The sequence below is a fragment of the Ictidomys tridecemlineatus genome, chromosome 3 (assembly GCF_052094955.1).
Source record: "Ictidomys tridecemlineatus isolate mIctTri1 chromosome 3, mIctTri1.hap1, whole genome shotgun sequence".
NCBI classification, from domain to species: domain Eukaryota; kingdom Metazoa; phylum Chordata; class Mammalia; order Rodentia; family Sciuridae; genus Ictidomys; species Ictidomys tridecemlineatus.
In genome coordinates this window covers 212,667,575-212,695,547 of record NC_135479.1, presented here as the reverse complement: position 1 = coordinate 212,695,547, position 27,973 = coordinate 212,667,575, and the positions used below count along the sequence as shown (strand labels likewise).

Below are 27,973 nucleotides of genomic sequence, written 5' to 3'. Positions count from 1 at the left end.
TCCGGCACTGGCAGCCCTCGGGCCCCTTGGTGCTCTGCTTGTCCATACCTGCCCAGCCCATACCTGCCCGCTGAACCTTGAACGTGCCTGGCCGGTACCTGTGGTTTGCTAATACTGGCCCGCCCCTTTCTGCCGGCCCCCAGGACAGGTCCTTCCTGCTGCCCAGTCAGTGGCTCCTGCAGATTGCAGGACCAGGCAGGCGGGAGCAGCCCCCAGAAGATGCGCCCTGTGGCTGCTGGTGAGTGCGACACCCCCCTCTGCCTCCGAGTGTGTGGGAGGGAGGGACCCAGAGCAGGGGAGTCACCTGTTGCCCCTTCTGGAGGTGCCACACTGAGCCAGAAGGGTGGGGGCTGGGGCACCGTCTCCTGTTAGACCCAGATCACAATTAGGGTCTCAGCGCCAAAGGGGCTGAGGTTTCCGAGGGGCTGGGCTGGTGGTTCCAACCTGCGGCTCTTGCCAGTCCTGCCACTCTGCTGGGGCTGGTGCCGGTGAGCGCACACCTTATCCAGGGCAGGCAGGTGGCACACTGCGGCCGCCAAGAGTGAGTGCCTTTGGGTGGGGGCTGGGGTGCCCCACCTTAGGAAGGGCTGGCTCGGCACTGGTTGGGGACTCCCTCGGACAGGAGCCCAGGGATTGTGGAAAGTTCGGGGGACCCTCAGGAGCCTTTCTGGCAGGAGGGGGCTGAGGGTGGCATGGGAAGTAAATGCCTGGCCCTGGCTGATTGTGACAGTCCCCGTGGCATTTCAGTTTTTAAAATGGGGCTGTCTTTAGTTTGCTCTTTGTCAAATTCTTGGCGCTACAGAGATTTAGAAAGATGGCCAGGAGGGGGGGCACCCACTGTCTGCACCAGCCACTCTGTGGCTCAGAGCAGAGGGGTCTCACAGCTGCTGCCCACTGGTCGTCCCCCGAGGCTCACCTGCCCTTCTAGTGGGTTTTGCTATTGTTCTCTGGCTACCAGAGGAGGAAGCGGGTTCCTCCAGGGGAGAGAGAACAGGGCACAGCCCTGTGCAAACATGGGCAGCTCAGAAGGGCAAGCTCTGAGCTTCCCTTGGGGGGTCACCTGCCTACCTCTGAGTCCGTCTCTGCATGAGGGTGACCCTCCCAGCACCAGTGTCCACTCCAGAAAGCCCACAGCACAGCCTACATCCCTAAATGTAGGAAAATCACACTTTAAGGTTTTGCCTTCTTGTGGAAAGTTATTTTCTTAGAGAAACAAAACTAAACTAAACTGTTTATGGGTGAACAATGTTGCTTTTGCTGACTGCTGTGAATTGTGGGACAGAATGGTGGTGACACGTGCATGCGTGTTCCTGTATAAGGTCACACAGCGTGACGCTGCCTAATGAGTCAGAGTCACAGTTAGAGGTCAATGATGTTTGTTTGCATAACAATAAGATCTCCAGAGACCCACTGCTCCTCAGAACGTGTCCTGTTGGTCAGTGATGGACTGAAGCATCTGCAGCGCCCCCCTCGGGCACTGACGGCATCGCAGCTGTCGGAAGAGCGGCTCCATCCTTTCTGGGTCTTGGGATCCCCTCACCTTCCGCTTCTTCACACCCAGCCCTCCTGACTCATTTGTGAGCCATGTGGTCCCCTACACAAAGCTCCCAGGGACACCAGGGTTGTCCTCATCTGGGCGTGTGGCGGTGAGAACAGTCACTCTGAGAAGCTCAGATCACATCACTGCTGTGAACTGAGAATTAGGTAAGGAGCTCTGAGGCTCCCGGCGCGTCTGCGGGGCGTGGTGGAACGCGTTCCCGGGACACTGCCACCAGCCGGTGGCGGCGGCATAATCACACGAGGAGAGGAGGTCCTGGTTACAGAGTCCAGGAGGGCTCCAAGCCTCAGCACTTCTGCCCCACCAGGGTAGCACCTGGTCTACAGAGCAGCCTCTCAGAGGCCCGGCCTCCCACCTACCCAGAGGCACTGTGCTCAGTTGAGGACCCGACCTTCATCCTGACAGGCTGCTTCCGGTCCTTCCCATTCTGCTGTCACCCTCGGACGGACCTCCTGTCCAGTCCACAGAGAGCCTAGGCCCAGCCAGCCTGATGCAGGGCTAATGCTGGGTTAGGGGCCGAACGGTGGCTTCCACCCAAAGTCCTGAGCTGAAGCCCTAACCTCACGATGGGACTGTGTTCTGGAAACGCGGCCTTCGTGAGGTCATTAAGTTAAAATCAGGTCCTTAGGGTGGGCTCCCGTCCAGTATGACTGGTGTCCGGTAGGAAGAGGAGATCAGGACACACGCAGTGGGACGACCTGTGAGGACCAGCAGAACATGCCATCTGTGACCAAGGAGTGGCCCTGGAGGAACAGTCTTTTGACACCTGATCTGGGACCTCTAGCCTCACAATCCAGCCTGTGGCACTCCTAAGGCAGCCCTGGGAAACACACCGAAGCTGCCGGGTCTCATCCACCCTGGGCTGGCTCCTTGGTCCTGTCCTCCTGGTGGCTGGGACACTTCTGTGCCTTTGTGATAGAGCCAGTCTCAGCCCGGTGTGTGCCCACCTTCTGATGGTGGACAAGTCCAGTGGTGCTATTGGGTCTACTCTCCCACCCTAGAGGTGGTCCTGGCTCTAGGTCTCGCTTTCTGCCATCAGCCACTTGTTATCACAGGAAGCTAGACTGTCCCCAGCCTGGAGGCCACCAGCGGCGCTCTTCAACCACAACACAATTTATACCTCCCTAGTGATACTGCTGGCTACTGGTGGCAGTCCTGCTCCCCACAGGTTGAAGTACAACATTAGGGAAGCAGGCCGAGGCAAGCACATAAAGCAGGTTTATTTAAGAGGGGTAACGTGGACTTCTCCCGGGAGGGAGGAGGGGCCCACCTGGTATCCCCAGAGGCGAGGTGTTCCGCCTTTTTATAAGTCCCAGGCTTCCTGTGTTCTCCTACCCTCTCCTCTTTCTCTCTCCTTCCTGTGGACGTGACTAGGCCCAGGAATGCTCCGTGGGACGGCCAAAGGTGGGAGCCAGGTGGGCTGAGGGGGAAGGGCAGGTGGAGCAGCCCAGGACACAGTATTAACAACCTGTGGCTCCCAGTGGGGAGGGGCAACTCCTGGGACAGGTCACCTTGGCAACAGGTTGGAGCAGGGCAGGTTCTCGATGCCGTGAAGGTGTTAGCATCTCAGTCCCTCTTTCTCTGGGTCTGACCCTCGCTGTCTGCCTGCCTGATTCCGGCTTCACTGGGAACGCTGAGAAATGTCCGGGGAAGATGCTCACAGACGACCTGTTCAAGGTGTCGAATTCTCACTGTGAGGATTGGCTCTCCTTTCTGTCACATCCACTTGTGTGTCCTTGTCCACTAGGACCAGACTGTACCTCCATTCCAGGCAGTGCTTCGCGTCCTCCGTGGGAGGGGACGCTGTCTCCTCCAAGCTCTGAATAGCTCATGGTGCAAGAGGCTGTGGGATGGGGTCCGGAAGACCCTCTGAAGGTTGTTTAGTGCCAGTTGTCTTCTCAACCACTTGGATAAAATCGGCCAGCTGTGACCTATTGCTGTCTTTGGACATGTCCTGCACCTGCCCATGCACATGGTCCCCCCAAAAGAACTTTCAAGAACATCCTGCCCTTTAGTTCCCAGGGTGCCACCAGGCTCAGCCACAGGCAGCGTGGAGGGAGTGTTCTGCAGGCCAAGGGGTGAGGACTGCAGAGCATTTGGGGACAGTGATGTGCCCACAGTGACTGGCCCTGGGGAGGTGCAAGGGAGGGCCTGCCAAGCCCTCAGCCTCATCTTGTTTTTCATGGCTGCTTCTGGCTTTGAGATGTCCCTTCATCCCCGGCAAAGACATGGCCATGCTACCACCTTTCCCAACAAAAGCCAGCCCTGCACATTGTCCCAATAATCTTGGAGACTGTGGTTTGAAAACAGAAAAGGAGTTGGCACTGAAAGGCATACTGGAAAGTAAAACCCCAAGGGCCCCGGGCGCGTCAGTCCTTCAGCATGGCTCCCTGGGAGCCTGGACTCCTGCCCCAGGGTCCCTGCAGGATGAATGGGCCTCTGAGTGCTGAGGGAAGGACCGAAGCCGGGCCCTGAGAGTGGAACCTGGGCCCACTGCAGGGCTACGGATAGCGGGTCAGGAGGGTTCGGCTCCCATGGGGAGAGGGTTGGTGCCAGGAGGGAGCCAGGGGCTGCTGTGCTGGAGGCTCAACATTGAACTCCGCTTCCAGGGCTGGACACTCACAGCTGGCCCAGACAGTGAGGACCTGGTCTCTGCTCGAGGCTCTGGGTGGGGAGAAACAGCTCCTGCAAGTCTGGGGCCTCCGCACTCCCGGCTGACCAGCTGGGAGTGGAGCCCCCATCCTGTCATGCCCGCCTGCTCCCTGCTCCCTCTTCCCTCCCGGCCTTCCCCGTTGAGGGCTGCACGGGCTCCGCACTCGGGGAGCAAGGCCTTTCCCTGGGCGTGCCGAGCTCCGGCCGCCGCTCTTGCGGCAGGGAGAAAGAGCGCCGAGCTCTCCAGCACAGGTGTCTCCAGGGACTGGCTGCTTGGAGACCTCCGGTGTCCCTGACAATGGGATGCCCGTGGGGACCTCTTCCGGCGTCACGGCCGGCTGCCGTTCACCGGCAGCGTGTGTACCGGTGCCAAGCCGTTCTCAGCTCGGAGACGTAGCCACAGTCAACAGACCGAGACGTGCCCTCAGAGATTCCAGTGGGCAGGTCTAGGATCTGACTGGTGACGGGGTCCGCCTTGGTGGTGCTGGCCCCAGGTGCTCAACGGCCCATCGACCGCAGCAGCCGTGCAGCCACCTGCCCTGGCAACACGGCTCTTGTCTGTTATCTGCTGCCTGCGTCGAATCCCAGTGCTGCCAGCTGAGGGGTCCTCACCTGCCCTCCGCCTCCCCCTCTGAGCACCGCCTCCCTGGAAGTCCCCTTCAGAGCAGGCCTGCTGAGGCCGCGACTCGCGGTTGGGAAGGAAGGCTGTGCGGGCAGAGAGGGCTGGCACCTGTGCCCAGTGCACCCCGGTGCAGTGCTCACCATCCACCTTTGTTCCAGGTGCTGTCAAGGCCGCCTTCTTGGTCCTTGCCTCCATGTGCGCCTGGTACTCCGGGTACCTGCTGGCAGAGCTCATCCCAGATGCATCTCTGTCCAGTGCCGCCTATAACATTCGCAGCCTTGGTGAGAGGCCTGTCCTCAAGGGTGAGTACCTGACCCCAGCTGAAGGGGAGCAGGGGAGGGAAGGTTCTGGGGACGGCCACTCCAGCAGTCCCCACGCCACGTGGAGGCAGGTGCCACTGCTCACGAGCACGGGAGACATGACCAGTTGGCCCCAGCTGCTTAGCCATGATCCCCACACCACAGCCTGACCTTGAATTATCCTCTGTAGGTAGCAGATCTCCGCTTCCTCCCAGGGGAAACACAGGAATGGTTTACATTTTCTAAAGAACTGAACTTCTCCCATGCCGTCTCACCAGGTCCCGTCTTGGGCGCAGAAGCCAGTCTGTAAATGGAGAGGAAAGAAGTGCGGGGTGCCAAGGAGACACTCTCCATCCGTAGACAGGACGGCCCCTCCACCACAGCCTGGGACGGGTGCAGCCCTGCCTGCCAGTCACTTAGGGGACTCAGCCCCAGAGCCTGGGCTTTACTAGGCCTGCTGCTCCCCAGGCACAGAGCTGAGCCAAGAAGTGATGTCAGTAAAGCAAGGGACAGAGCCACGCACATTTCTGAGGGCAGTTTGCGGGTCTGGTGTAAGGCACGGTGTCCTAGTTCATTCCAGTGGCTGGGAGAGGATGCCACGAACTGGGCGGTTTGTAGCCCACAGAAATGCCTGTGACACCTCTGGGGGCTGGAAAGGGGGGATTCCGGAGCTTGCAGATGTGATGTTGGCCACAGCCGTTTCCTGCTCAGCCCCTTTTTTTCTGGTACCAATTTTTTTTGCCAGTTCTCTTTCCAGGGCAGATGCTAACTCGGGAGGGAATGCCCGCCCTCACAGGCGTGCACTTGTTAATGCAGCAGGTGTTCATCAGCACCCCCTGCTCCCTGCCGCAGTCTGACACCTGTGTGTTCAAGGTCCACCCTGGAGCTCCAAGGCCCTCAGAGTCAGCGAGGAGAGACCCCAAAGCTAAGTCACCAGGCTCAGGTAGGAGCCTGACAGAGAGACTTCACGTGCAGGGCAGGGTGTGCACCTGGAATACAGCTAGAATAGAGGAGCTGGTTTCAGGGGCTGGGGCTGGGGCTCCGTGGTTGAGCACTTGCCTCTCACGTGTGAGGCCCTGGGTTCAATCCTCACACCACGTAAAAATCAATCAATCAATTAATCAATCTACAACTAAAAAACATTAAAAAAAAGATGCTTTCACTATTATGTCAGAGGCCCTGTGGAACACACAGTAGAGTACTAAGTGGTATCCTTTTAAAAATTTCTACTGGAAGCAGATGCCTATATATATATATATATATATAGTTTGTTTTTGTTTTATTTTCCAACAGTTTCTTTATTTAAAATATTTTACTTTTTTATTTGTTCTTTTTATTATATATGACAGCTAACATGTCACATGTACATGTGGTAGTACGTGATGTGGAGTGACCCTGGTCGTGTCTTCATGTATCGACACGGGAAAGTGATGTCCACTTCATCCTACTGTCTTTCCTATTCCTATCTCTCCTCCCTTCCCTTCATTCCCCTTTGTCTGATCCCCACACCACCCCCTATTATTTTGTGTTATATCTGCATATCAGAGAGAATATTTGGCCTTTGGTTTTCTGGGATAGGCTTGCTTGTTTCACTTAGCATGATAGTCTCCAGTTCTGTCTATTTACCAGCAAATGCCACGATTTTATCCTTGATGACTGAGTAGTATTCCATTGTTTGTATGTACCACATTTTCATTATTCCTTAGATGTCAGTATATTTTTAAGACAGACCATAAAATATAACAAATTAACTTGCACAGAAACAAAAAATTAGGTACTAATTGAAAAAAACTTTTATAGAAGCGACTCCTTCTCATTTTAATATTCTCTTATGACCAAAGAAAGAAGGAACTGTAGGACTTGACTACAAGTTGTGTTGGGCCTTAGGAAGGTTTGTGTGTTGGCTCAGCCTGTCTCCTTGCTGTCCCTTCACTACCTACCATAGATGACCTAATGCTGCTGCACAAGGACCTGGAAGACACCTCCAGGCCTCAGTCCCCTGTGTCAGTCCCCGTTTACATACAGTGGGCAGTCTGTCCTGGAGACAGCGCCTCCGATGACCAGCCTCTTAGAAGGCTCATTACCAGGTGGCTTCAGCTCCCGGCGAGGGCAGCCTTGGGACATTGCTTCCCAGACACAGGAACCCAGGGTGAGGGAAAGGGGTGGCAGGTGGTGGCTGCAGCCGTTACAGCCATGTCCTGGCTCCTTCTGGCCTGGAGCCTCCACCTGGAGGGATGCTCCACTGTGGAGTGTCCGCTGGGCACAGTTTGGGGTGGGCCTTGTGAATCGCGTGTCGTGCTGGAGCGCGAGAGACAGCGCACAGAACGCAGAGATCACGGGGTTCACGGGACCGTGCCAGTTCTGCAGCAAGGTGTTTGGTCCTGGTGTCCCCAACATGGTTGGCGGGAAAGCTTTCAGGGAATGGCCTTGTCCAGCACACTCCTGTCCAGGTGCTGTGGCCATAGCCACTCAGGGCGGCTGATGCTGCTTGGATTCAGGCTCTTGCTAGGAGCCTCTGCCCCTTCCTCCTAAGCAGACAGGAAAAACTGTGGTTCCGCTGGGCTGCGGAGGGGCAGGGATGGGCCAGGGGTCAGCACCGGCTCTGCGAGCTCTCCTTAGCTTCCCCCAGGCAGGGCAGCTCGAAGACTGTCCTGGGCAACGTATGTTTTCAGCATCCACAAGTCCCCAGTCCATCTATGACGTGGCCAGCACCTAGGATCAGGCTGTGAGGCAGACCGAGGCTGAGACCAGTGTGGGCACTCCCGGATGAGCGGCTGGAAGAGAAGCCAGAGAAAGGACGGTGGCCCTGCTGGGACGGTCCAGGAGCCCCACACGCGCTCCCATCCAGGGGGGACTTGAAGAGCTCCTCCTTCATGGGGGAGGACGCCGCGTTCCCACTGGAGAGGACCTCGGTGTCCGTTTACAAGAACAGGGCCAGGTGACCCTGTGCGGGGCCAGTCGCAAGGGCCGAGAGGGGCAGGCCCTGAAAGACAGACCTGAGGGTGGACACACGAGTCAACAGGAGCAGGAGGACACAGCCCTGGGAGGAGGCCCGGCCTGCTGGGCTCTGAAGGACGCCCCTGGGCAGCCCTTGCCAGCCTCGAGACATCCTCAGGAATCCCGCAGGCCCTGGGGTGGCCCACGGAGCTCTCTGCCTTCCAGTGTGGGCTGCTTCAAGTGTTTGGGAGAGACTGTGGGGCTGGGTCTGCAGATGGGGGCAGAGCCCAGGGGCTGCCTGTCCCGGATCTCTGCAGAACTCAGGGCTGGCTTGTTCCCATCAGGACTCTCACCAGACGAGGCAGCAAGCTCTCCCAGGGTCCTACCTGTCTGTGTTTACATTTATTTAATCCCACCTTTCTTTAAAAGGTTTGTATTTGTTCATCATGGATTGTTTTTCATTCATTTTAATCTTTAAGAATATTGCATTAAGCTGGGCATGGTGGCCCACATCCATAATCCCAGCAGCTTGGGAGGCTGAGGCAGGAGGATCACATGTTCAAGGCCAGCCTCAGCAATTTATTGAGACCCTAAGCAAATTATTCCCTCAAAATTTTCAATAAATAAATAGGTTGGGGACATGTCTCAGTGGTTAAGCACCCCTGGATTCAATCCCTAGTACAAAAAAAAAAATCCAATTATTGCATTAAACATGCCTTTGAAACACCTGAGGCCTCACCCTCCCCTGACTGTGCACCAGCCCTCTGCCAGACACTGTAACCGCACATACGTGCAGAAGGAGAGCTGGCAGCATCTCCAAGCAAACACTACCTTTCAAAGAAGGCCCTCGGCTGACCACAGGAGCAAGGTGCTCGTGGACGGTTATTTTGTCCTGGGAGCCCAGAGCATGCCATCGCCGGAGCGTCCACCAGGCATAAATGTAACGGCCACCCCCCCCAGGTGAAGCCGAGCCAAGCAAGGGGACAGAGGAGGGCCCAGGACTGCTGTGGCCACAGGGAAGGATGGGCGGGGAAGTAGGCAGACGTCCCTCAGGCTGACGGAGAGGTCCCGCCAACCTGTGACATCCTCAAACCGTCCTGAGTGAGAATCATGCACGAGGGGCTTTCTGACACTGAAGCCCACTGTTTTTTCGCAAATTGATTCTTTAATTGTGTCCAGGGCAACGTGGAAGTCACAGCACATGGATTTCCGAGTCCCTAAACATATACCGCCTGAAGCATATCCTAAAAATGGACAGGCAAGTCAAAGCTGTTAAGTGAACAGAAAATGACCAACTAAGCTTTCTCCGTTAGACAATTCTGATCCAGGAGTGGTGCCACACACCGGCGATCCCAGCAACGGGGAGGTTCAAGGCCAGCCTCGGCAACTTGGTGAGATCCTGTCTCAGAATAAGGGATCAGAAGAGCTGGGCATGTGGCTCAGTGGTAGAGCACCCCTGGATTCAACCCTCAGGACCCAAAAGAAGGAGAACAGAAGAAATTATCTGCTGTAACATTTTTATCTTTTAAAGAAATGCGTGTTGTGGTTTATGAATCTAAATATTTTATAAATGAGGAGATTCAGGCCAACTTAGCATTTTAAAATCTCCAGTTTGTCGAGGGCGTTCGCAGAGCCTTGGCAGAACTCTGGAATCTGAGCCCTGCAAGAGCCGCAGGGGAGTCGGCCAGCAGCGAGGCCGCTCCAGGCCCTGAGTGCACAGGAGAGGATTTACCTGCCACCTACCTCCGTCCGATGCCCCTTGTCACCAACCTCCACTGGCATCACTGGGCACCACTGTCTTGGCTTCATGCTACCAGTCCCAGAGCTTCCTGGCCATCACTGTCTCCGGTGGCGTCCTCAGGCTGGGCGTGCGTGTGTCCAGCTGCCTGTGGCTGCCCTTCCCTCCCCTCCTCCTCCTCCCTCCTGGTGTCCCCTGCTTAGGCACAGGCTCTGTGAAGATAACACTGGCACCGTGCCCGCCTGCTGTGGGAAGTGCTCAGCCTCTCTGGACAGAACACCTGGATCTGGCCTCCCATGGCTGTGCCCAGAGTTTGATCCCACAGAACAGAGAGGTGATCTGAAGTGGCCGAAGTGAACAGCAGCCGTCTCCTGTGTGCCTCGGGTGCACTGACAGGGTCCTGTCTTCCCTCCACACTCTGCTGACGTCTGCCACATCCCTAAACCCCTGAAATCATCTTCCTCACTCAGAGGGGTGAATGAGGCCAGCATTCCCAAACCAGGAAGTGTTTTTTAAAACGGTTTCCTGGACCCCGCTCCAGAAAATGATAAAACCCTGCAAGTCCAGGGTGGAGCCCAAGAACCTGTATGTGTTTCCTTTTAAACTTGGCTTCACGCAGAGCCTGCAGAACAAGATGGAGATTCTTGGGGAGGAGTTTCAGGAAAAGCACTGAGGGCCTCCATGAGGTCCCCCGAGACGCCCCAGGAGGCAGCCCCGCGGGACAGGATGGAGCCAGAGCTGTGTCTGTGCCCTGTGCCCTCTGCAGTGAGGAGCGGCTTCCTTCTTCAGCCCTGGTCGTTTGTGCCTCCAGGGAATGGTGACTGTGGGAAGTGCCACGGGTTCTGCACCTGTTCCCACCCCGTGAGGAACAGACACCCCCTGCTGCACCCGCTTCGTCTCCAGAGCACGTGCCCGCATGCGGTCAGCCCCCGGCGCTCTTCTGGAGTTTTAAAACCTGAAATGGACGTCACTGGAATCACTCACTGTTCGTTTCAGAAAGGAAAAAGTTAAGACTGAGTTCCTAAACTTACATCTGAGCTCTGGGGTAGGGCAGGCGTAGCCCTAAGCTCTGGGGTAAGAGCGCCGAGGTTCTGTCCACCTTTCTGGCACTTTTGGAAGGAAATGCTCTTGTGCCTGTTGCCTCCTCTCTCCCCATGACTGGGGGCTAACTCCCCCCCGCCTCCTCCCTCCCTCCTCCTTCCCCCACTTTACTTGGGTTCTAGGGATTGAAGCCCCTGGAGCTTTGCCGCTATTTAGAGTCAGGGTCTCACTGAGCTGCCCAGGCTGGCCCGATCTCGCACTCCTATCTCGCCCCCCTCCCCCCAGTTAATGGGACTACGGTGTGCCCCACTGGGCCTGGCTCAGCCATTTGACTTCTCATTTAAGTTTCGCTTCTCTGCTTCCTACACTGATTTGGGGACGTACCAATCTGGCTCATGTGACGCTGCGGGGGGGTGGGGGGGTGGGAGATCACTGCAAGAGAAGCTGGGAAGTCGGCAGGCAGTCACAGCAGTGACCTCCCAGGACACTCAGCTGGACTCACCTGGTGGCAACCTTCCTCTTGAGTACCTGGTGTCCCTGGTAAGGACTGCCAGGCCAGGGGTGCAAGGGGCGCCCCCTCCAGGTGGACACAGCACACCGGATGACACATGGCCATTCTGCATGGGCTCAGATCCTGGCCTCCAGCTGAGTGGACTCGGGACCCAGCACACTGGCGACAGCCCTGTGAGGGTGGCCAGAGACCTGGAGATGATGGTCCTCTGGGCTTAAGGGAACTGTGGACCCATCATGCCCAGGACAGCACTACCCAGGGCACGCAGTCAGGTCTGTGGCTCCTAAGGGACAGTCAGTAGGTTAAGGGGACATGCAGGCTCCAGGGAGGACGCACCCGTGTGTCCTGTCCTGAGGGCATTCCCTCCAACCCGGGTCTGTGTACGCAGCGTGCCTGCAGAGGTGGGAGCCGGGACCAGCCACTTCTAAGCAACAAGTGAGTTACATTTTCAAAGACTATGTTCCAAGTATCTTAGGTGGCACCTAAGTAACAAACATCATTATTCAAACTGAAAACAACAACGACAACCACCTATAGGAATGTCCATATTAACAGCTGGACACTTCCTTTAAGTGTCTGGAAGTAAACGAAACCATATTAACTATATTATTTCAAAATTAAAGTAGCATAACATACTCTTTAAGTAGGCTCAACTGTTTTATCTACCTTTGTAGATGTCTATTGCATACATTAAAAAGTCCACAAAAGAATGCACCAAAGAGTAAAAATGAAATCTAAGATTTTTTGTCCCCTTTTATCTCTCTACTATTATTTTCAACTTTTTTTTTTCTGCAGAATAAGAAAGTCCCATAGTTTTTCCTTGTTCAAAAAGCAGAATCGATAGGAAGATAAGTTGGTGGAGGTCGCCCAGAGCTTTGGTAGGACGTGTTCAGAACACCACGAAGCGCAGTCCCTGGGTCTGTTGACGGCTCGGCTTGGTTCCCTTCCAGAGCTGGGCCCAGAGCCAGGGCCTCACGCGCTACCTGCTTGCTGTGCCCCTCAGCCGCAGCCCAGTTCCAGCTTGCTGCTTTTGCAGGGGCAGGTCTGTTTCTCTGGACCCGCGTGCTGACGTACAGTAGATTCCTGCAGCACCGAGGGTCCAGTACTTGCCCATTCGCTCAACAAACATTGCAGATGTGCGGCGAGGGGCTGGGGACAGTGAACACCAGACAGACAAATCCCTGCTCTCACGGGGACTTTTGAGAAGAACTGGAGGCTGGTGCAGAGGGATAAGCATTAATAAAACACAGCAAAGTGAGACCCGGTGGGGCTGGGCTGTGTGCGGCAGGAGGGCCAGAGATGAGCCATGGGCAGGGGAAGAGAGCCAGACCTAAGGAGGTGAGGGAGCCCTCGCGGTCAGCGTGAGCACTCAGCAAGACCACCGCTCCCGGGAAGGAGGACGAGGTCACCAAGAAGCTCAGGCCACGTGCAGTGTGGTGCGCTGGCACATGGACGTCACCATGATCCTCTGCAGCCCCATCTCCAGCGGGTCACGGTACCTCTTCAATGAACTCTGACCCATTGACTTGTTTTTAGATACAAAGCCATGAAGGGCGTATTTATGCTGCACAGTGTGGTGCTGTCATCCCCGTGACACTGTGGGGTGGTAAATCAGGCCCATGAGCACGTGCTTCCATTCACATCTGGTTTCCGTGTGACGAGAACTGTTAAAATTCCAAGTAGACGATTGACGCACAGTGGGTCTCTTGTATTAATGAGAACAGGTGTCCTGCCCAATGGAAACTCGTGTCCTCTGGCCAGCGTCTCCCAGCCCCCTGCCCTCTCCATCCCTGTCCAGCCTCTGGTAGCCACCCTGCTAGTTCTTGCTTGGGTCTGGCCTCTTGGATTCCACACGTGAGTCACTCAGCTTTTAGTCACTGAGACCAGAAGACCCCATGGGAACACCTCGGAGGAGGAGAAGTCTATTATGGACTTAGGGTTCCGCAGGCTCAGTCCATGGCTGGTCAACTCCCTTGCTCTGGGCGGAGGTGAGGCAGACACAGCACAGGAAAGCTGCTCGCTCCCCGCAGCTGGGAAGCAGAGGGAGGGAGCCAGAGAGTCGGGAGCCAGGACAAGATAGAACCCCAGGGGCCTGCTTCCGGGGACCGTCATCCTCGGCCACACCCAGCCAGTTTACAGTGGGAGCCCAGGGATCCACTGCTAACCCACTGGCAAGGTGACAGCTCCCATGATCTAATCCTTTCACCTCAGAGCATTCCCTGCATTGCCACATGATGTTTCCAGGGACCTTCGACATCCAAACCATAACAACACATGAGTGACATTGTGTGGTATTTGCCTTTCTGTGCCTGGCTTGTTTCACTTAGCATCATGTCCCCATGTTCATCCATGTCACCAGAAATTACAGAATCCTCTTCTTTTTGAAGGCTGAATAGTATTCCACTGTGCCCAAATACCTCATCCATTCATCCACTGCTGGGCATGTAGGTTGATTTTGCATCTTGAATAATGCTGAAATGAACACAGGAGTGCAGATGGCTCTCCCACATAGTGATTTTATTTCCTTTGGAAACACCCAGAGGCGGGATTTTGGATCATATGGAAGTTATTTTAATTTTTTGAGGGTCTTCCATATTGTTTTCCATAATGGCTGTTCTACTTTATATCTCCACCAACAGTGTGCTGGGCTCCCTGGTCTCCACACCCTGCCACCGCATGTCATCATGAGGCTCTTTTGTAACAGCTCATGGAATAGTGGTTTTAGATGGCATTTCCCTGATTATTCGTGGTAGCAAGCATCTTTTACATAGGCCTCTGGGCCATTTGTATATCTTCTTTGGACTAATGTCCCTTCGATCGATTGCCCAGTTGAAGTCAGGCTGGAAACCGTACTTTCTATTGAATTGCTTGAGTTCCTTATATGTTTGGACGTTAGCCCTTATCACATGCAGGGTTTGGAATCCTCTCTTCCATTCTGTAGCTCGCCCCTTCCTCTGTTGATGATACTGTGACTGTGCAGAAGCTTTTTAGTTTGGTTCACTCCCGTTTGTCTGTCTGTGGTTTGGTCATATCCAACCTGTTTCCTTAAGGACTTGGCCCCTATGCCCGTCGGAGGTGTTGGTCTGTCGGTCTGCCTCCTCCTGGTCCCTTGCTGGCTGGGTATCAGGGGACTCTGGCTCTGTTCAGTGAGTTCAGAAGTCTCTTCCTTTGCAGTGTCTGTGAGCTCAGAGGATTGGTGTGTGTTCTTCCCCAGCGGTTTGGTAGGATTCGGCAGCAAAGCCGTCTCACTGGGCTTCTGTTGGACGGGTCTGACTTTGATGGGCGTTCTCGTTGTCCTTGGCCTGTTTGGATGGCCTGTGTCTGGCGGTTCCGGCTTGGCGGGTTGTAGGTAGGAATTCACCAGGTTCTGGGTTGCAGTCTGTAGGTGGAACTGCTCCTAAGACCCCCATGTGACCTCGTGTCCGTTGGAACGTCTCCTCTTCCATTTCCAGTGTTAGTTGGTCTTCTCTCTTCTGTTCTTAATCAGAGGGTTTGTCAAGTTGGTCTTCCTTTAAAAAACCAACAGACAGCCCTTTGTTTCATTGGCCTTTCTATAGTTTTAGTCTCTATTTCATTATTTCTCCTCTCCTCTTGTCATTTCCTTCCTGCCCTGAACTCCGGGGTTAGTTTGCTCTTCTTGTTCCTGATGGCACAAGATTAGCTTGTGTACTTGAGGTCTTCCTGCTTTTTTTGGTGTAGGCATCTATTTCTAGAAAGTTCTCTCTTGGACCGACTTTTGCTACGTGCATGTCGTCTTCCCCTTCCTGTGGTCACAGATGTGTGTGAGTTTCCCTTTGACCCGTGGTTGTTCAGGAGCATGTTGGATGTGCCTGTGGAGTCTCTGCACTGCACTGTGGTCATTTCTCATTTCTTACCACTGCGGTCAGGAAGCACGCTCCATGTGGATTTGGTCTCCTTGGACTTGCTCAGTCTTGTCTCTGCTTCGCTATGTTCTGGATGGACAATGCTCTGCTGGTGTTGGGGGGTGCTCCGTCTGTCTCTCAGGTCCACTTGGCCTACGGTGTAGCTCGAGTCTGCGATGGTCTGTGGGTTTGTGTCTGCAGGATCCGTGTGCTGAAGCTGCGTCGCGGGTGTGGTGTATTAAGAGGTGACCCGCCGGGGAGCTGCTGCTCGTAATTGGAACCTGAGGGGAAGGGGAGGGTGTCGGCCCTCTTCACCAGCTGAGCCCACCAGACCCTCATGTGCAGGTGCCTTGGCCTCAGGCTGCCCAGAGTTCAGAGCTGAGAAGTGAACGTGTGTGGTGCATCAATGTCCAGTTTAAAGCGGTTTTCATGGCAGCCTTAAGGACTAGGATAATGTCCAGTGTTTCCTTGTTAACTTCCTGTGTGGATGACCTGTCCACTGTTAAAGTGGCTTCTGGAAGTCCCTGTGACTGATTATTCTCAGTCTTCTCTCCCTCGGGTCCTGGCTTCCTCGTTAGGAGTCCAGGGTGGGAGGAGGATGTACTTACAGTCATGGCAGCTTCTCAGTGAATTGGCTTTTTATCATCGTCTGGTGACCTCTCTGCCCTTTTGTAGTGCTCGAATAGGACCCGGGGCCCTGGCCACAGTGGTCAAGTGCCCCGGCCCTGAGCCCCAGCCCTGAGCCCACCCCTTTTGCCCTGGACTCACCCACGTCACCCAGGCGGCCACCCGCCCTCCTGGCTTCATGGCATGGAGCCCTTTCTCCACCTGCTCACTTCCCGTCAGGGTGTGCCCGGGGGAAGCGGTCTCTCAGCAGCTGGGTCTTCTTAAAAGACACATTCGGTCATTCTGTGTGTACAGTGCATGTGTGCGTTGCATGTGTGTGTGTGCTGCTTCTGCTTGACATGTTGTGTGGTTGTGTGGTTGTGTGGTATGTTGTATGACGTTTGGTGGCACGTGGTGTGTGTGTGCACAGAGTGTGCTGGATGTGGTGTGCACAGTGTTGGATGTGGCTTGCTGTGTGGCGTTTGTGGGATGGGCGCGTCCGGATCCCGTGCGTGTCTGTCTGTGTTCACCAGCACTCTTAGACTCCTGTGTATTAGCTTTGCAACCAAAATGCCTGTCAAGAACCACTTAGAGGCTCCCAGCTTCAGAGGTTTCAGTCCATAAATGGCTGAATTCATTGCTCTGGGCCAAAGGTAAAGCAGTAGGTCCTGGGGGAAGAGCCCAGTGGAGGAGAGCTGCCCTTCCCGGCAGCCGGGACACAGAGAGAGAGCAGGGGATTCAGAAAGAGCGACCCTTCGGGGCAGCCCCAGGGGCCACTCCAACCACGCTGCACTGCCTGGTCACCTAGGTCACAGGCCGGTTATTCCACCTCTGAACGTCCCTGCACTAACAGGAGCTTCTAGGGGCCCCTCACCTCCAAGCCACGGCATCTGAGGTCTTTTTCTTACTGTGAGGCCAGGGTGCAGGGCACAGCAGGCCAGCTGTGGTGAGCAGCCGTGGACAGTGGTTCTGACATGTCTGAAATTGCACCTGCTCAAAACCTCTCCATGTGAAGTGTCGCTCAAGACAAAAAGCAGGTCGTGTCAGCCGTGCACCTTCATGTGCACCTTCAGGGGGACTGCAGTGATCCCAGTGAGGCGGGAAGCCCCCCTCGGGTCCTCCCCTCCCTGGGACTGCGGTGGAGTGCTGGAGCGGAGTTGCTGGCCCTTTGGACAGGTAGCAGGTGCATCCGTTAACTAACAGTGATGGTCTTTGTCTTACAGCCCCTGCCCCCAGAAGGCAGAAATGTGACCACTGGACCGCGTGCCCCGCCAACAGCTATGCCTACCGGTTGCTCAGCGGCGGGGGTCGTGACAAGTACGCCAAGATCTGCTTTGAGGATGAGCTGTAAGTAGCGGTGTTCACGTTTTCACTCTTTCCTTTCACTGAGAACCTCATTCCTAGAGCGGTTTAACACCTGCTTTCAAAATGTGCATCCGGAGAACTCAATGCAGCCATTGAGTGAAGGTGACTTTTTTGTCAGTTCTTTTTTTCTTTAAAAATATTACACTGCAGTGTGCAGTATTATGATTGAAGTCAGGTGAAAGAGTTGTTTTTCCCACAGTTGTGTTATATACTTGATATGATTAGGTTCATTTCCATTCATTTTTAGTTCTAAGATTTTTTTTTCTATTTTTTCTTTGGATTTAATTTTTGAATGTGTAATATATTTACATGGTTCAGAAATTAACATTATGTATCCAAAAACATACATTCAGAAAAATCTTCCCTATACCTTCCAATTTTTCTCCTGTTCTCATCTCAGTTTTTTTTATTAGTTTCTGATCTATCCCTCTAATGTTTGCTTTTTTGGCAAAATAAGCTTTCTCTCTCTATATGTAGATCTACCAATATATGAGTTTTATAAGCACGCCTATGTGAGTTCATGTATATGCATGCATGAATAGGTGTGTATATGTGCATATATAGTATATCTTCTGTCCCCTTCACTTTATCTTTTTCTTTTGCTACACATTCATATATGTGTGTATATATACAGATATATATGTGTGCATATATATATACACATATACACAGAGACGTGTCCTTTCTTACATAAAAGTGGTAAACTCCACGCACAGTTTTGCACTTTGCTTTCCTTACTTCACAGTATAATAGAGATTGCTCCCTGTCAGTACAATGCGATTTCCCTAATTTATTTTATTGGTGCATAGTATTCCACAGGGATGTTTCATAGTTTATTCAACTAGTTTTGCACTGACAGGCAGTTCTAATGTGTCAGATCTTTGGGTATTACTAGTAGTGCTACCATGAATAACCTGTGGTATGTGGTTTTGTAATTGATCCTTATAAAGTGGCCACTTGTGTCACTGCCATCCAGGTTAAGCCGTAGACTATCACTAGCACTCCGCAGGCCCTCTGTGTACCCTTCCCAAGTGCAGCCCCTGTGTTAAGGCACTCTGTTCCCTTCTGTGGTGATCACGTCCTTGCCTTTCTTGATGGTTCCACTGCCTAAACATTCATTGCAAAACACTGTTGTGTAATCTTGTGTATTTGAATTTTATATGAATGGAATCATAACTTATATGCTCTTTTGTGTCGGGTCTTTTTAGCTCAAAATGACATTTGTGAGATTTGTCCTTGGTGTTGGGCATAGCTATTTTTGTGGATCTGAATTGCTGTGTAATATTGCCTTGTTATTTTCCATTCTACGGTTGAATGGCATTTGGGTCATTCCCAATTATTTTTGCCTAGTGCTGTCTATGTCTCTTGGTGCCCATGTGTATACATTTCTGTTGACTTTGGGGTTCAGGGTGAAGGAGGGTCTCACAACCACTTATTCTCCGGAAGGACTCTTAGGAAACAAACAAGGTCATACTTATGGGTAAGGTTTGTCACAGCAAAAGACACAGAGCCAATTCTGCTTGTGGGTTGCTAATGGTGAATTCTTGCATTTCATTTTTCTTTGAAATATCCGTCTTTCCTCTTTATTCCTGAAAGACATCTTGGCCGGATGTGTTGGTCATTGTTTTCTTTCGAAACGTTTGAGGTGTTATTCCATTTTCTTCCAGCTTCATTATTTCTTTGGAGAAATCACCCAACAATCTAATTGCTGCAAATGTGAAAGTAATTTCCTTTCCCCTTTCTGATTCTGATTGTCTTTAGGATTTTTTTACTTGTTTTTGGTTTTCAGCATTTGTACCCTGATGTGTGTGCTGTAGTGTATCTTATTTGTACTTTCCTGAGCTCCTTAAACATGTATGTATCGAAGTTCTTCATTGTATCTGACAACTTTTCTGCTGGTACATTTTCTTTCCCCTTCACCTTCTCTTTTTCTTTTGATATTCTTAACGAAGCACATTTTAGACCTTAATACTGTATTCTCTAAACCACACTGGTTTTTATTCTGTTTTTTTATCTCTGCCTTCCATTGTGGACAGAACTGTTCTCCATTTCAGTGGTATTCTCTTCTACTGTGTCTAATCTGCTGTTAAACCCATTCATTGACCATTGATATTAGCTTATTATATTTAGTTTTAGAACTTCATTTTTTTTCAAATCAGCATGTCAATTTTTAAAATTTCCAGTTCTGAACTTTTCAGTTTTGTTGATCATTTTCTTGAATATACTAAGTCTAGTTATTTTGAAGTCTATGTTGGATAACTCTACTATTTTAACCCCTTGTGAGTCTGTCCCTATTATGTTCCATTGGTACTTGTTATATTGGATTTTTTTTGCTCATGGGCCGGATTATGTTTGACAGTGTGAGCCAGACAGTACATTGGAGATTATTTTTTAAATAGAGGCAAGAGATATGTTTTAGTCAGTTTTCCATTCCTGTAATAAAATATCTGAGGCTTGATCATTTAAAAAGAAAAGAAGCTTATTTGGCTCACAGTTCTTAGGTTCAAGGGCATGGCACCAGGTTCTTCTGCTTAGCTGTGGTGGTGAGCCTCATGTAGGTGGCTTCACAATGGTGGGAATTCATGCAGAAAAGATTTCATGAAGAGACAGGAAGCCAGGGAGATTCAGGGGGTAGACCCGCTCTTTCATAACCACCTGCTCTCTGGAGATCTAATTCACTCTGTGAGAATAGCACTGACCTCTTCTTCTGAGGGCATGTCCCCAGGGACCAGTTACCTTGCATGAGCCCCACTACTTAAAGGTCCCAGCTCCCAACATCACCTCACTGAGACCACGCGTGAATTCTTGGGGGACTACACTCAAACTACATCCAAACTAAAGCAGGAAAAGAATTTCTGTGGCTTCTGAGGGTTTTTCTGTGCTGCTCTGAGGGACCTGGAGCCAACAGCAGAGCAAGAGACAGCCTGAATAAATTCCAACAACGGAGGCTTTCTGGGCTACTGTGCTAAGGGCCATGCAAATGCTGACTTCACACCGGGCTCTCCTGTGGCTCGAGACTCCGCCCTTTGTAAGAGCAAACTGATGTAAGATGTGGGGGCTCTGACCTGGCCCTCTCTTCTGCCTCCTGTGGTTGTCAGAGCGCGGTTCACCCCCTTTGGCACCTTTTCTGGAATTGGAAACTGCCCCTGGGGTAAAAGAGCCCTCAAGTGCTGGGCTCAGCACCACAAACCCAGTCTCCTCTGAGGTCTTGCCTAGGAAGTCATTTGCTCCCTTATTAAGGCTCTGTTGACTCCTTTAAAACCTGTCCTTCTTCCCTGCTTTCCTCCAGGGATGGTAGGTGCAGCTCACCCAAGCGTCCACTGTTGGAAAATTCAGGTTCTTACCGAACATTCCCTAAAACTGTCCAAAAGCTCTAAGACCAGGAGACTCGGGAAGAAGCGCAGGTCAACGCTGCAGAGTGATGAAGTGTGTGTTCACCTGGGAAAAAAGGAGAACTCCAAGTTCTCTTTGTGATATTGCCCTATCATCGATTCTAAAACTTGGCAGAGGGCACACACACACACACACACACACACACACACACACACAGAAAAAAAAATTCCTGTGATCTCAGAAAAGATCACCATCTCCAGAATGTCACCCGGTCTTCCTGACGTCAGGATCCGGTCACCATGAAACTGACGCCTCATCTTCTGCAGTTTAGAAGTAAACTCTAAGTGGTACGACAAAGGGTTTATTCAAGGAACTAGCTAAGCCTTGTGGTTGGGTGAAACAGTCGCCTGGAGGCAAGCCACGCCTCCGTCAGTGCTTTCCGGGGTAGAGATGGGGAAGAGTCGGGAAAACCAGGTTTGGGCCCATCTCCCGTTGACTGAGCTCTAACTACCTCACATCTATAAAATGCAAAAATAGATGTTCCTGAGCTGGTTGAAGATTTGGTAAAAAAGCATTTTTGAAGAGCCTGAACTAAACAAATATGGGTTTTTCTTCCCTATCCTTTGCCTAAATTATAAGACTGAATGCAGCTTCCAGGTGCTGGGGGGGGGGTGCTGAGTCTGCAGAACTCGGGCAGACGTGGGTGGAGCAGCGAGTGTGGGGTGACTCTCCAGGGAGCTGCACCCCAGCGGCTCTCCAGGGTGGTGATCTCTTCAAGGAAACCGTGGGAAGCCATGGTGGGTGGGCCGTGCTGCCCAGAGAGGGTCTTGTGAGCAGGGCCAGGGTGCTCCTTTCTGGGCAGGAAAGGAATCTCGACTGACGCTCAGTTACGTTTCAGGCTCATAGGAGAAAAGACGGGGAATGTGGCCAGAGGGATCAACATTGCCATCGTGGACTGTAAGTTCTAAATGATTCCCTTAAAATGTCTCTAAGAACTCTGAGGTTGGGTTTTTCACCCAGACCTCGAGCTCTGGAGAGCTTTGCACATGATCTAGTTTAGGTCTGTCTTAATGCATTTTAAAATGATGTACTTAGTTATTCTTACGAGCCCCACATTTCAGATTGTGTTTCAATAACAACAAAAGTCACTGAAGACCAAACACAAAAGGAGTTTACAAAGCACAAAGGGGACAGGCAGAAGGCCTGGTGGGAACCCAGAAGAGCACCCGCTGGGGCCCCGGGTCGCATCTCAGTCCCACTGCTGGCCAGCTCCCACTGCCTTATGATAAACGGCCACAGGAAGTCCATGGAAGGCAGATCCGGGCCCTGCTCGGAGGTCCTGCTGCCACTGGGAACCCTAGCACTGAGAACTGCAGCAGGGTCAGAAGGAGTTCCCTGCAGAATCCCCGGGGCAGCAGACAGCATGGGCCGGGGACAGGAGAGCTTCGGGGAGAGACAGTTCTCCCTGTTGAATGACCCCAGGGAAGGCTGACGCCGGTGGCGGGAGGAGCTGAGGGGTTTCTGTTGTCCCTGGAGGAGATGCAGTGGGGAGCAGAACGGTAAGGTCAGCTCTAATGGGTGCAGGCTGCAAGCGGCTCTAGAGCAGTGGCCAGGCTCTGTCCTGCTGTCCCTGTGCTTGGTGACATTCTTTAGGCCATCCCATCAACTGTTTCCTGCAGACACACAGACAAGAAACGGCCTGTTAGGAGGGACCAGGGCCACCAACACACCGTTATTATTTATTTTTTAAGCACAATTTCTTTTATTTGCAGATGTAACTGGGAAGCCGATAGCCACACAGTATTTTGATATGTATGGAGGTGGTAAGAAAACATTTCCTGTTAAGACGAAGTTTAAACATGGACTAGACCCTAAAGAGACTGGGCATTTATTCAGAAAGGAGGAGGGCCGCTCTGGTCTGCATCTCTCTCTGCGGGCCCCTCGGGCAGGCGTGGCTGCCCTCTCTGGGATGGCACCTGAGTCCAGCTCCAGGCTAGCGACTGCAGAGGCCCCTGGCCGGTGCTGCAGGAGCTGTGCTGGTTGGCGGTTGGCTGCCAGACCTCTCGGGGCTGCCCGCCTCGGCTCTTGGTCTGGGAGAGCTCCGTTCCCACTCTGTACCCAGAACATCTGTGGTCTGTCCTGTCACTCACCTCAGATGGTCCCCCAGTGAGCCCCAGATGGCACTGATCCCATGTTGAGGCCAGCACTAGGAAGCAGGGATCAGAGTGGACATAGAGGCCGCGGGCAGAGGGAGGCCCTGGCCAGGGCAGGAGCCTCCATTGGCAGAGAAGACTCTCAAACTCCCCTGCACTGACCCCACAGATAACTCTGGACCAATGATGAAGTTCATTCAGAGCGCTCCTTCGAGATCCCTGCTGTTCATGGTGACCCACGATGATGGAAGCACCAGGTGAGTGTGTTGGGAGTCAGCACGGCCCCAGCAGCCAGCAGGGCGGAGCGCCAGGGGCCTCCCTCCTGGTCTCCATGGGGGACAGAAGTCCAAGCAGGGGGGCGCTTGTTTCAGGGACAGGAATGGCTTGCAGATGGCATGACAAAGCAGGCTGTCTCTAAAGGAACTCTAACCTGGAACTGGAGCACCTGCCTGCTGGCCCGGGGCTCAGTCCCCCACAGCAAGCAGCTCGGCAGGGAGGTAGGAGCTTTCCAGCCAACCCAGAGAGGGACTTCCAGGAAGATGGCTTCCCCACACGGGGAGCAGCAGAGGGTACAGGAACACACACACAGACACACACACACACAGACACATATACACAGACACACACACACACAGACACACACACACAGAGACACACACACACACATACACAGACACACACACACACAGACACACACACACACACAGACACACACACACAGAGACACACACACACACATACACAGACACACACACAGACACACACACACACATATACACAGACACACACACACAGACACACACACACAGACACACACACACAGATACACACACACACAGACACACACACACACACACACACACACACACACACACACCCCGCACTCACGGAGGAGCTGGTTTAGCTCTGTACTTCTGAGTGCCATCTGCCAAGTCAACATGCGCCTGTCTTTAGGGAGAATGCGTAAACCTGGAAAGCATTTTACAAACGTGTCTGACCTCAGATTCATTTCTCAGGAAGCGTCTGACACACCAAAGTTCCTTACATGATGCTTGGAAATGCATCAGAATGACTCCCTTAGGAAAACGGAGACATCCTGTTCTCTTGTTCTCCCTCCTTCCTTCACTTCTTCTGCCCCACACCATTCCGCCCTGATGGTGTTGTGTTGTGTGTTGTGTTTCTTTCCTTTTCTGATGCTGGATTTTCTGACTATGGAAAAGCACCACTTTGGACCTTGGTATCGTCCTCCAGCTTTGCTGTCCACCTTATTTTGTAGTCAGTAAGCAAAGTAGCAACCTGGACTGGAAAGGATGTGGGCCAAGTTTGAGGATGTGGCTGAACCCCCAGACACACGCAACGTCCTTTCAGAACCAAGAAGTAAGACCCCAGGATGCCATCATCTGCTGTGCACCCAACCAGCAGGTCCTACGAGCCGCCTCCCTGCAGCCGCGGGGGGCGCCGGCTTCTCCTGGCTCAGGACCACGGCATGACTGGCGGCGGCAGCCTCCTCCCCTCGGGTGTCCTCGGGAGGCTTCCTCACGCTGTCCCCTTTGCCTCCAGACTGAAGGCTGGCGCCAAGGATGCCATCGAAGCACTTGGAAGTAAAGAAATCAGGAACATGAAATTCAGGTCAAGCTGGGTATTTCTTGCAGCAAAAGGCTTTGAACTCCCTTCAGGAATTCAGAGAGAAAAGGTGGGTGCTTTTCAGCGAAAGGCTGGGATCTGAAAGGCTGCCAGTGGCTGTCGGTAAGCCTGGCCCGGTCCCCTGGGGTTGGTTCTCGGCTGAAGTTTGGAACCCTCAAGTCTCTTGAATAGAAGATTCTGAGAGGGCCCTGGGACCCGCCTCCCACCCCTGCAGCCAGCAGGCAGTTCAGGCTCCTCCCACGGAGGAGGTCAGCCTGGCCCCTGCTGGGGACAGTGATGGCACTCCCCTCCTGGGGGACAGAGGGGCTTCAGGGGCCAGGCAAGGCGGTCCCACATTAGCCAGCCCTTGATCAGTACAGCCGTCCTCTCCTGTCCTACCTTGTCAGGTGACAGATCTTGCCCTTCCATAAGGACCCTGTTTATCAGAGCAAAGGGAAGAGCAGAACCGGGTTCTGACTTACTGAGTCTCCTGTGGAGAGCCCAGCCGAGGGTGGCTCAGGGCCAAGGTTGGAGTCACCTTCAGGACCGTAGCACCAGCCCCATCCGCAGGTCAGCTTCCGGGTGCAGTTGTTCTGGTGCTCAGAGCTGTTAGTGGCCCTGGGCCGACTCCACTGCTGGACAGCAAAAGGAAGTTGGAAGATGCTTCTGTTCACCCTCTTGGTCTTGTAAGAGGGGAGGAAGCTGAGTCCCACCAACTGAGGACTAGTGAGGGTAGACGCTCTTCTGTAACTGAGCTGGGGCCTGGACTCCAGGACACGCCCTGCAAGAGACCTCCACCCGAGCCTTGCAGAGGGCTTCCCCAGGCTTCTCCTCTGGGTCTCTGTCCCCGCCTGCATGCCCAGGACACCCAGGCTCCCTGCAGCGGGCATGCAGGACTTGGTGTCGGGGTTTTTTTGTCCTTTCTTGCCTGGATTATAACATGTTAAAGGCAGGAACCACAGTTTTCCTTAAATTTTGTCATCTCCAAAGTCTCAACAATAAAAAAAAATTTATCACTAGATTAGTTTTAAGAAGATCTATAGGTAGATGGGTAGATAGATGGACAGATGTAGCTCTAAGTGAGACTTATCCCGGGGTTACAAAGTTAGTTTAACAACCCCCAAATCCGTCAGTATACCAAACCACATTAATAGAAGAAAAACCCGGCCACCTCCACAGACACTGAAAAGCGCCCAACGCCCCTTAGTGATAAAAGCACCGGACACACTAAGAATAGAAGGGGACTTTCCTGGTGTGTCACAGTACATCTATGAAACCCCACAGCTAACATCATGCTTAGGGTGAAAACCAGACAATTTCCCTTCAAGATCAAGCAAAAAAAGAACATCATCATTGCGACCTTTTTCTTCATTGTAGTGAGGATTCTAGTGAGGGCAGGTGGAGAAGGCTGCACAGTGGTCAGTGCTTCCCTGTGTGTGCGAGGCCCTGGGTCCCATCCCAGCACTGCCAAAAAGAAGTAAAAAGTCATCCACATTGAAAAGAAATCCAACTCTCTCTATTCACAAATGACACCATTTTATGCATAAAAACAACCTTAAAGAATCCACTAAAAACTATTTAAACTGAGGGAAAAGCTTAGCAAGTTTTTAGAATATGAGATCAATGAAAAATCAACTATATTTCTATTTTTTTGCAATGAACAATCAGAAAATGAAGTTCAGAAAATAATTCTATTCAGAGTATCATTAAATAATAAAACAAAGGAAAAAATTTAATGTAGGGGAATAAGACTTGCATACTACAACTAATAAATCACTATTGATGAAAATTAAGAAAAAGGGAAGATAGTCCATGTTCATGCATCAGAAATTTTAAAACTGTTTGGAAGTTAGAACTACCAAAATTGACCTAAAGGTTTAATGCACTCTCTATTTCAGCTGACTTTTCAAAATAGAAATTGAGAAATTTATCCTAAAAATAATATGAAAATTCAAGGAACTCAGATAGCCAAAGTGGTCTTGAGAAAGAAGAATGGAGGTACAGCACTCCAGGTCCCAGTTCTGAAACACATGACATGCTACCATCATCCATATGGTGTGGTGTCGGCATAAAGCCAGGCACGTGGTCAGTGGAGTAGAATTCAGACTCCATAAAATGGGAGTCCTCATGGCTTGACCAGCTGACTTTCAACAAGGACACCAAGGCCGTAACTGGTACAGATAAAACCAGCTATCCATGTGTACAGAAATGGCTTGGGTCCCCACCTCATGTCGCATGCAGAATCTAACTCAGAATGTCAGGGCTAGAACTTCAACTCAGAAAAAAAAAAAAAAAACCATAGGCGTGAATCTTTGTGACCTTGGTAGGCAGCAATCTCATGGCAATGACATCACTAACAACAAAGGTCAATGCTTTTCATCAAAACAGAACTTTCCTGCTTCAAGGACACCATAAAGAAAGTAAGAATCAGAGAATTCTCACGGAATTGGAGAAAATATTTGCAGATAATAGAATGTGTTCAGAATATATATATAAAGAACTCTTGCAGCTCAATATTAAAAAGACCACAAACTTATAAAGGGTACAAATGATTTAAAATGCTTCCTTTTCAAAGAAGGTTACAAAAGTTCATGAATAGCCGTTCAGCAGCGTTAGTGATCAGGGAAATGGGATAAAATCCCAATGACATGCCACCTCTCATACCAGGATGGCCACAGCCCTATTATTCCCAGTTTAAAATAAACTGGTCTGACTCACTGAAGAGAAATTGAGACTCCTCAGGCCTGTCAAGTGGTGCAGCCTGGGCTGAGCTGGGCTCAGTGGTGGAGGGCTTTCCTGGCATGTGTGAGGCTCTGGGTTTGATTCTCAGCACCACATATAAATAAATAAAATAGAGGTCCACTGACAACTAAAAATTTAAAAAAAAAATGGTGCAGCCCTTCGGGGAGCATTCTGGCAGGTCCTCAAAAGTTACACAAGCAGCTCCCACAGGACCCAGCCATCTCACCCGAAGTGCGCAACAAAGGCGTGAAAACATGCCCTCGTACAAAATCTGCTCCCATGTGAGCACAATCATTTGAGCAAGGAACTCTAAAGTGCCCTGAGAAACACACACAGTGCTGCTCCTGGCTGAAAACTGATACCAGTCAGGTTTGCATTCACATTAAGTGCATTAAAATGGAGCAGAACTTACAGTTCATTGTCTTCTCTCAAGCCACACCCCAGGTACTCCAGCTGAGGGTGGCTAGTGGTGACCGTTGAGTAGCCTAGGCCACAGAACATTTCCGTCTCTCCAAAGTGTCCTCGAGCTACATTCAGGGTTATCAAGAGGCGTGTAAAGAGGAAATCCAAGAGCCAGCTTGTGCTGGAGCAAATCCCGCTCCAGGAATTGTTTCTGCTCATGTGACTTTGCTCAGTGACAAAGATTAAATATTTGCTGACTAGCTTAGTGAATAAATAAAACACTTATTTATTCTCCTCTCACACAGATCAACCACTCGGATAATTCGAGGAACAGGTATGCTGGCTGGCCGGCAGAGATACAGATAGAAGGCTGCATACCGAAGGACCTGCGGTAGCATGACGTGTTCCCCGGGAATGGCTTTGTGGGTGGAGGCAGCTGGGCTGTCCGACATCAATCCCTGAAGAATATTTTGCTAGTTGATAAAATCTTGGCACACGATGTTTTTACACTGGTGCTTGTGTCCTGAG

The 27,973-nt window shown here is 52.0% G+C and overlaps 1 protein-coding gene and 2 long non-coding RNA genes across 5 annotated transcripts; 1 reads left to right on the top strand and 2 right to left on the bottom strand.

Annotated features, from left to right (window-relative positions):
• The first annotated feature begins 47 nt into the window (after positions 1-47).
• Positions 48-27,944, top strand: Fam3b (FAM3 metabolism regulating signaling molecule B). Its single transcript, XM_005323470.4, has 8 exons — positions 48-238; positions 4,991-5,134; positions 17,051-17,174; positions 21,424-21,482; positions 22,298-22,348; positions 22,848-22,935; positions 24,239-24,371; positions 27,751-27,944. The coding sequence occupies exons 1-8, from the start codon at positions 220-222 to the stop codon at positions 27,838-27,840; spliced, it is 708 nt and encodes a 235-aa protein (XP_005323527.1). The 5' UTR covers positions 48-219; the 3' UTR covers positions 27,841-27,944.
• LOC144376507 (uncharacterized) lies at positions 2,754-10,340 on the bottom strand. The gene is made up of 4 exons (XR_013437055.1): positions 9,812-10,340; positions 5,303-5,435; positions 4,973-5,093; positions 2,754-4,222 (listed from the first exon to the last, which is right to left on the bottom strand). It is a non-coding gene; the product is annotated as an uncharacterized LOC144376507 (long non-coding RNA).
• LOC144376506 (uncharacterized) lies at positions 20,871-27,882 on the bottom strand. 3 transcript variants are annotated; one of them, XR_013437053.1, is made up of 3 exons: positions 27,456-27,882; positions 24,784-25,765; positions 20,871-24,272 (listed from the first exon to the last, which is right to left on the bottom strand). It is a non-coding gene; the product is annotated as an uncharacterized LOC144376506 (long non-coding RNA). The 3 variants fall into 3 exon arrangements; XR_013437054.1 differs by having other exon boundaries at positions 24,784-24,936; XR_013437052.1 differs by having other exon boundaries at positions 24,784-27,882.
• Positions 27,945-27,973: the final 29 nt, after the last annotated feature.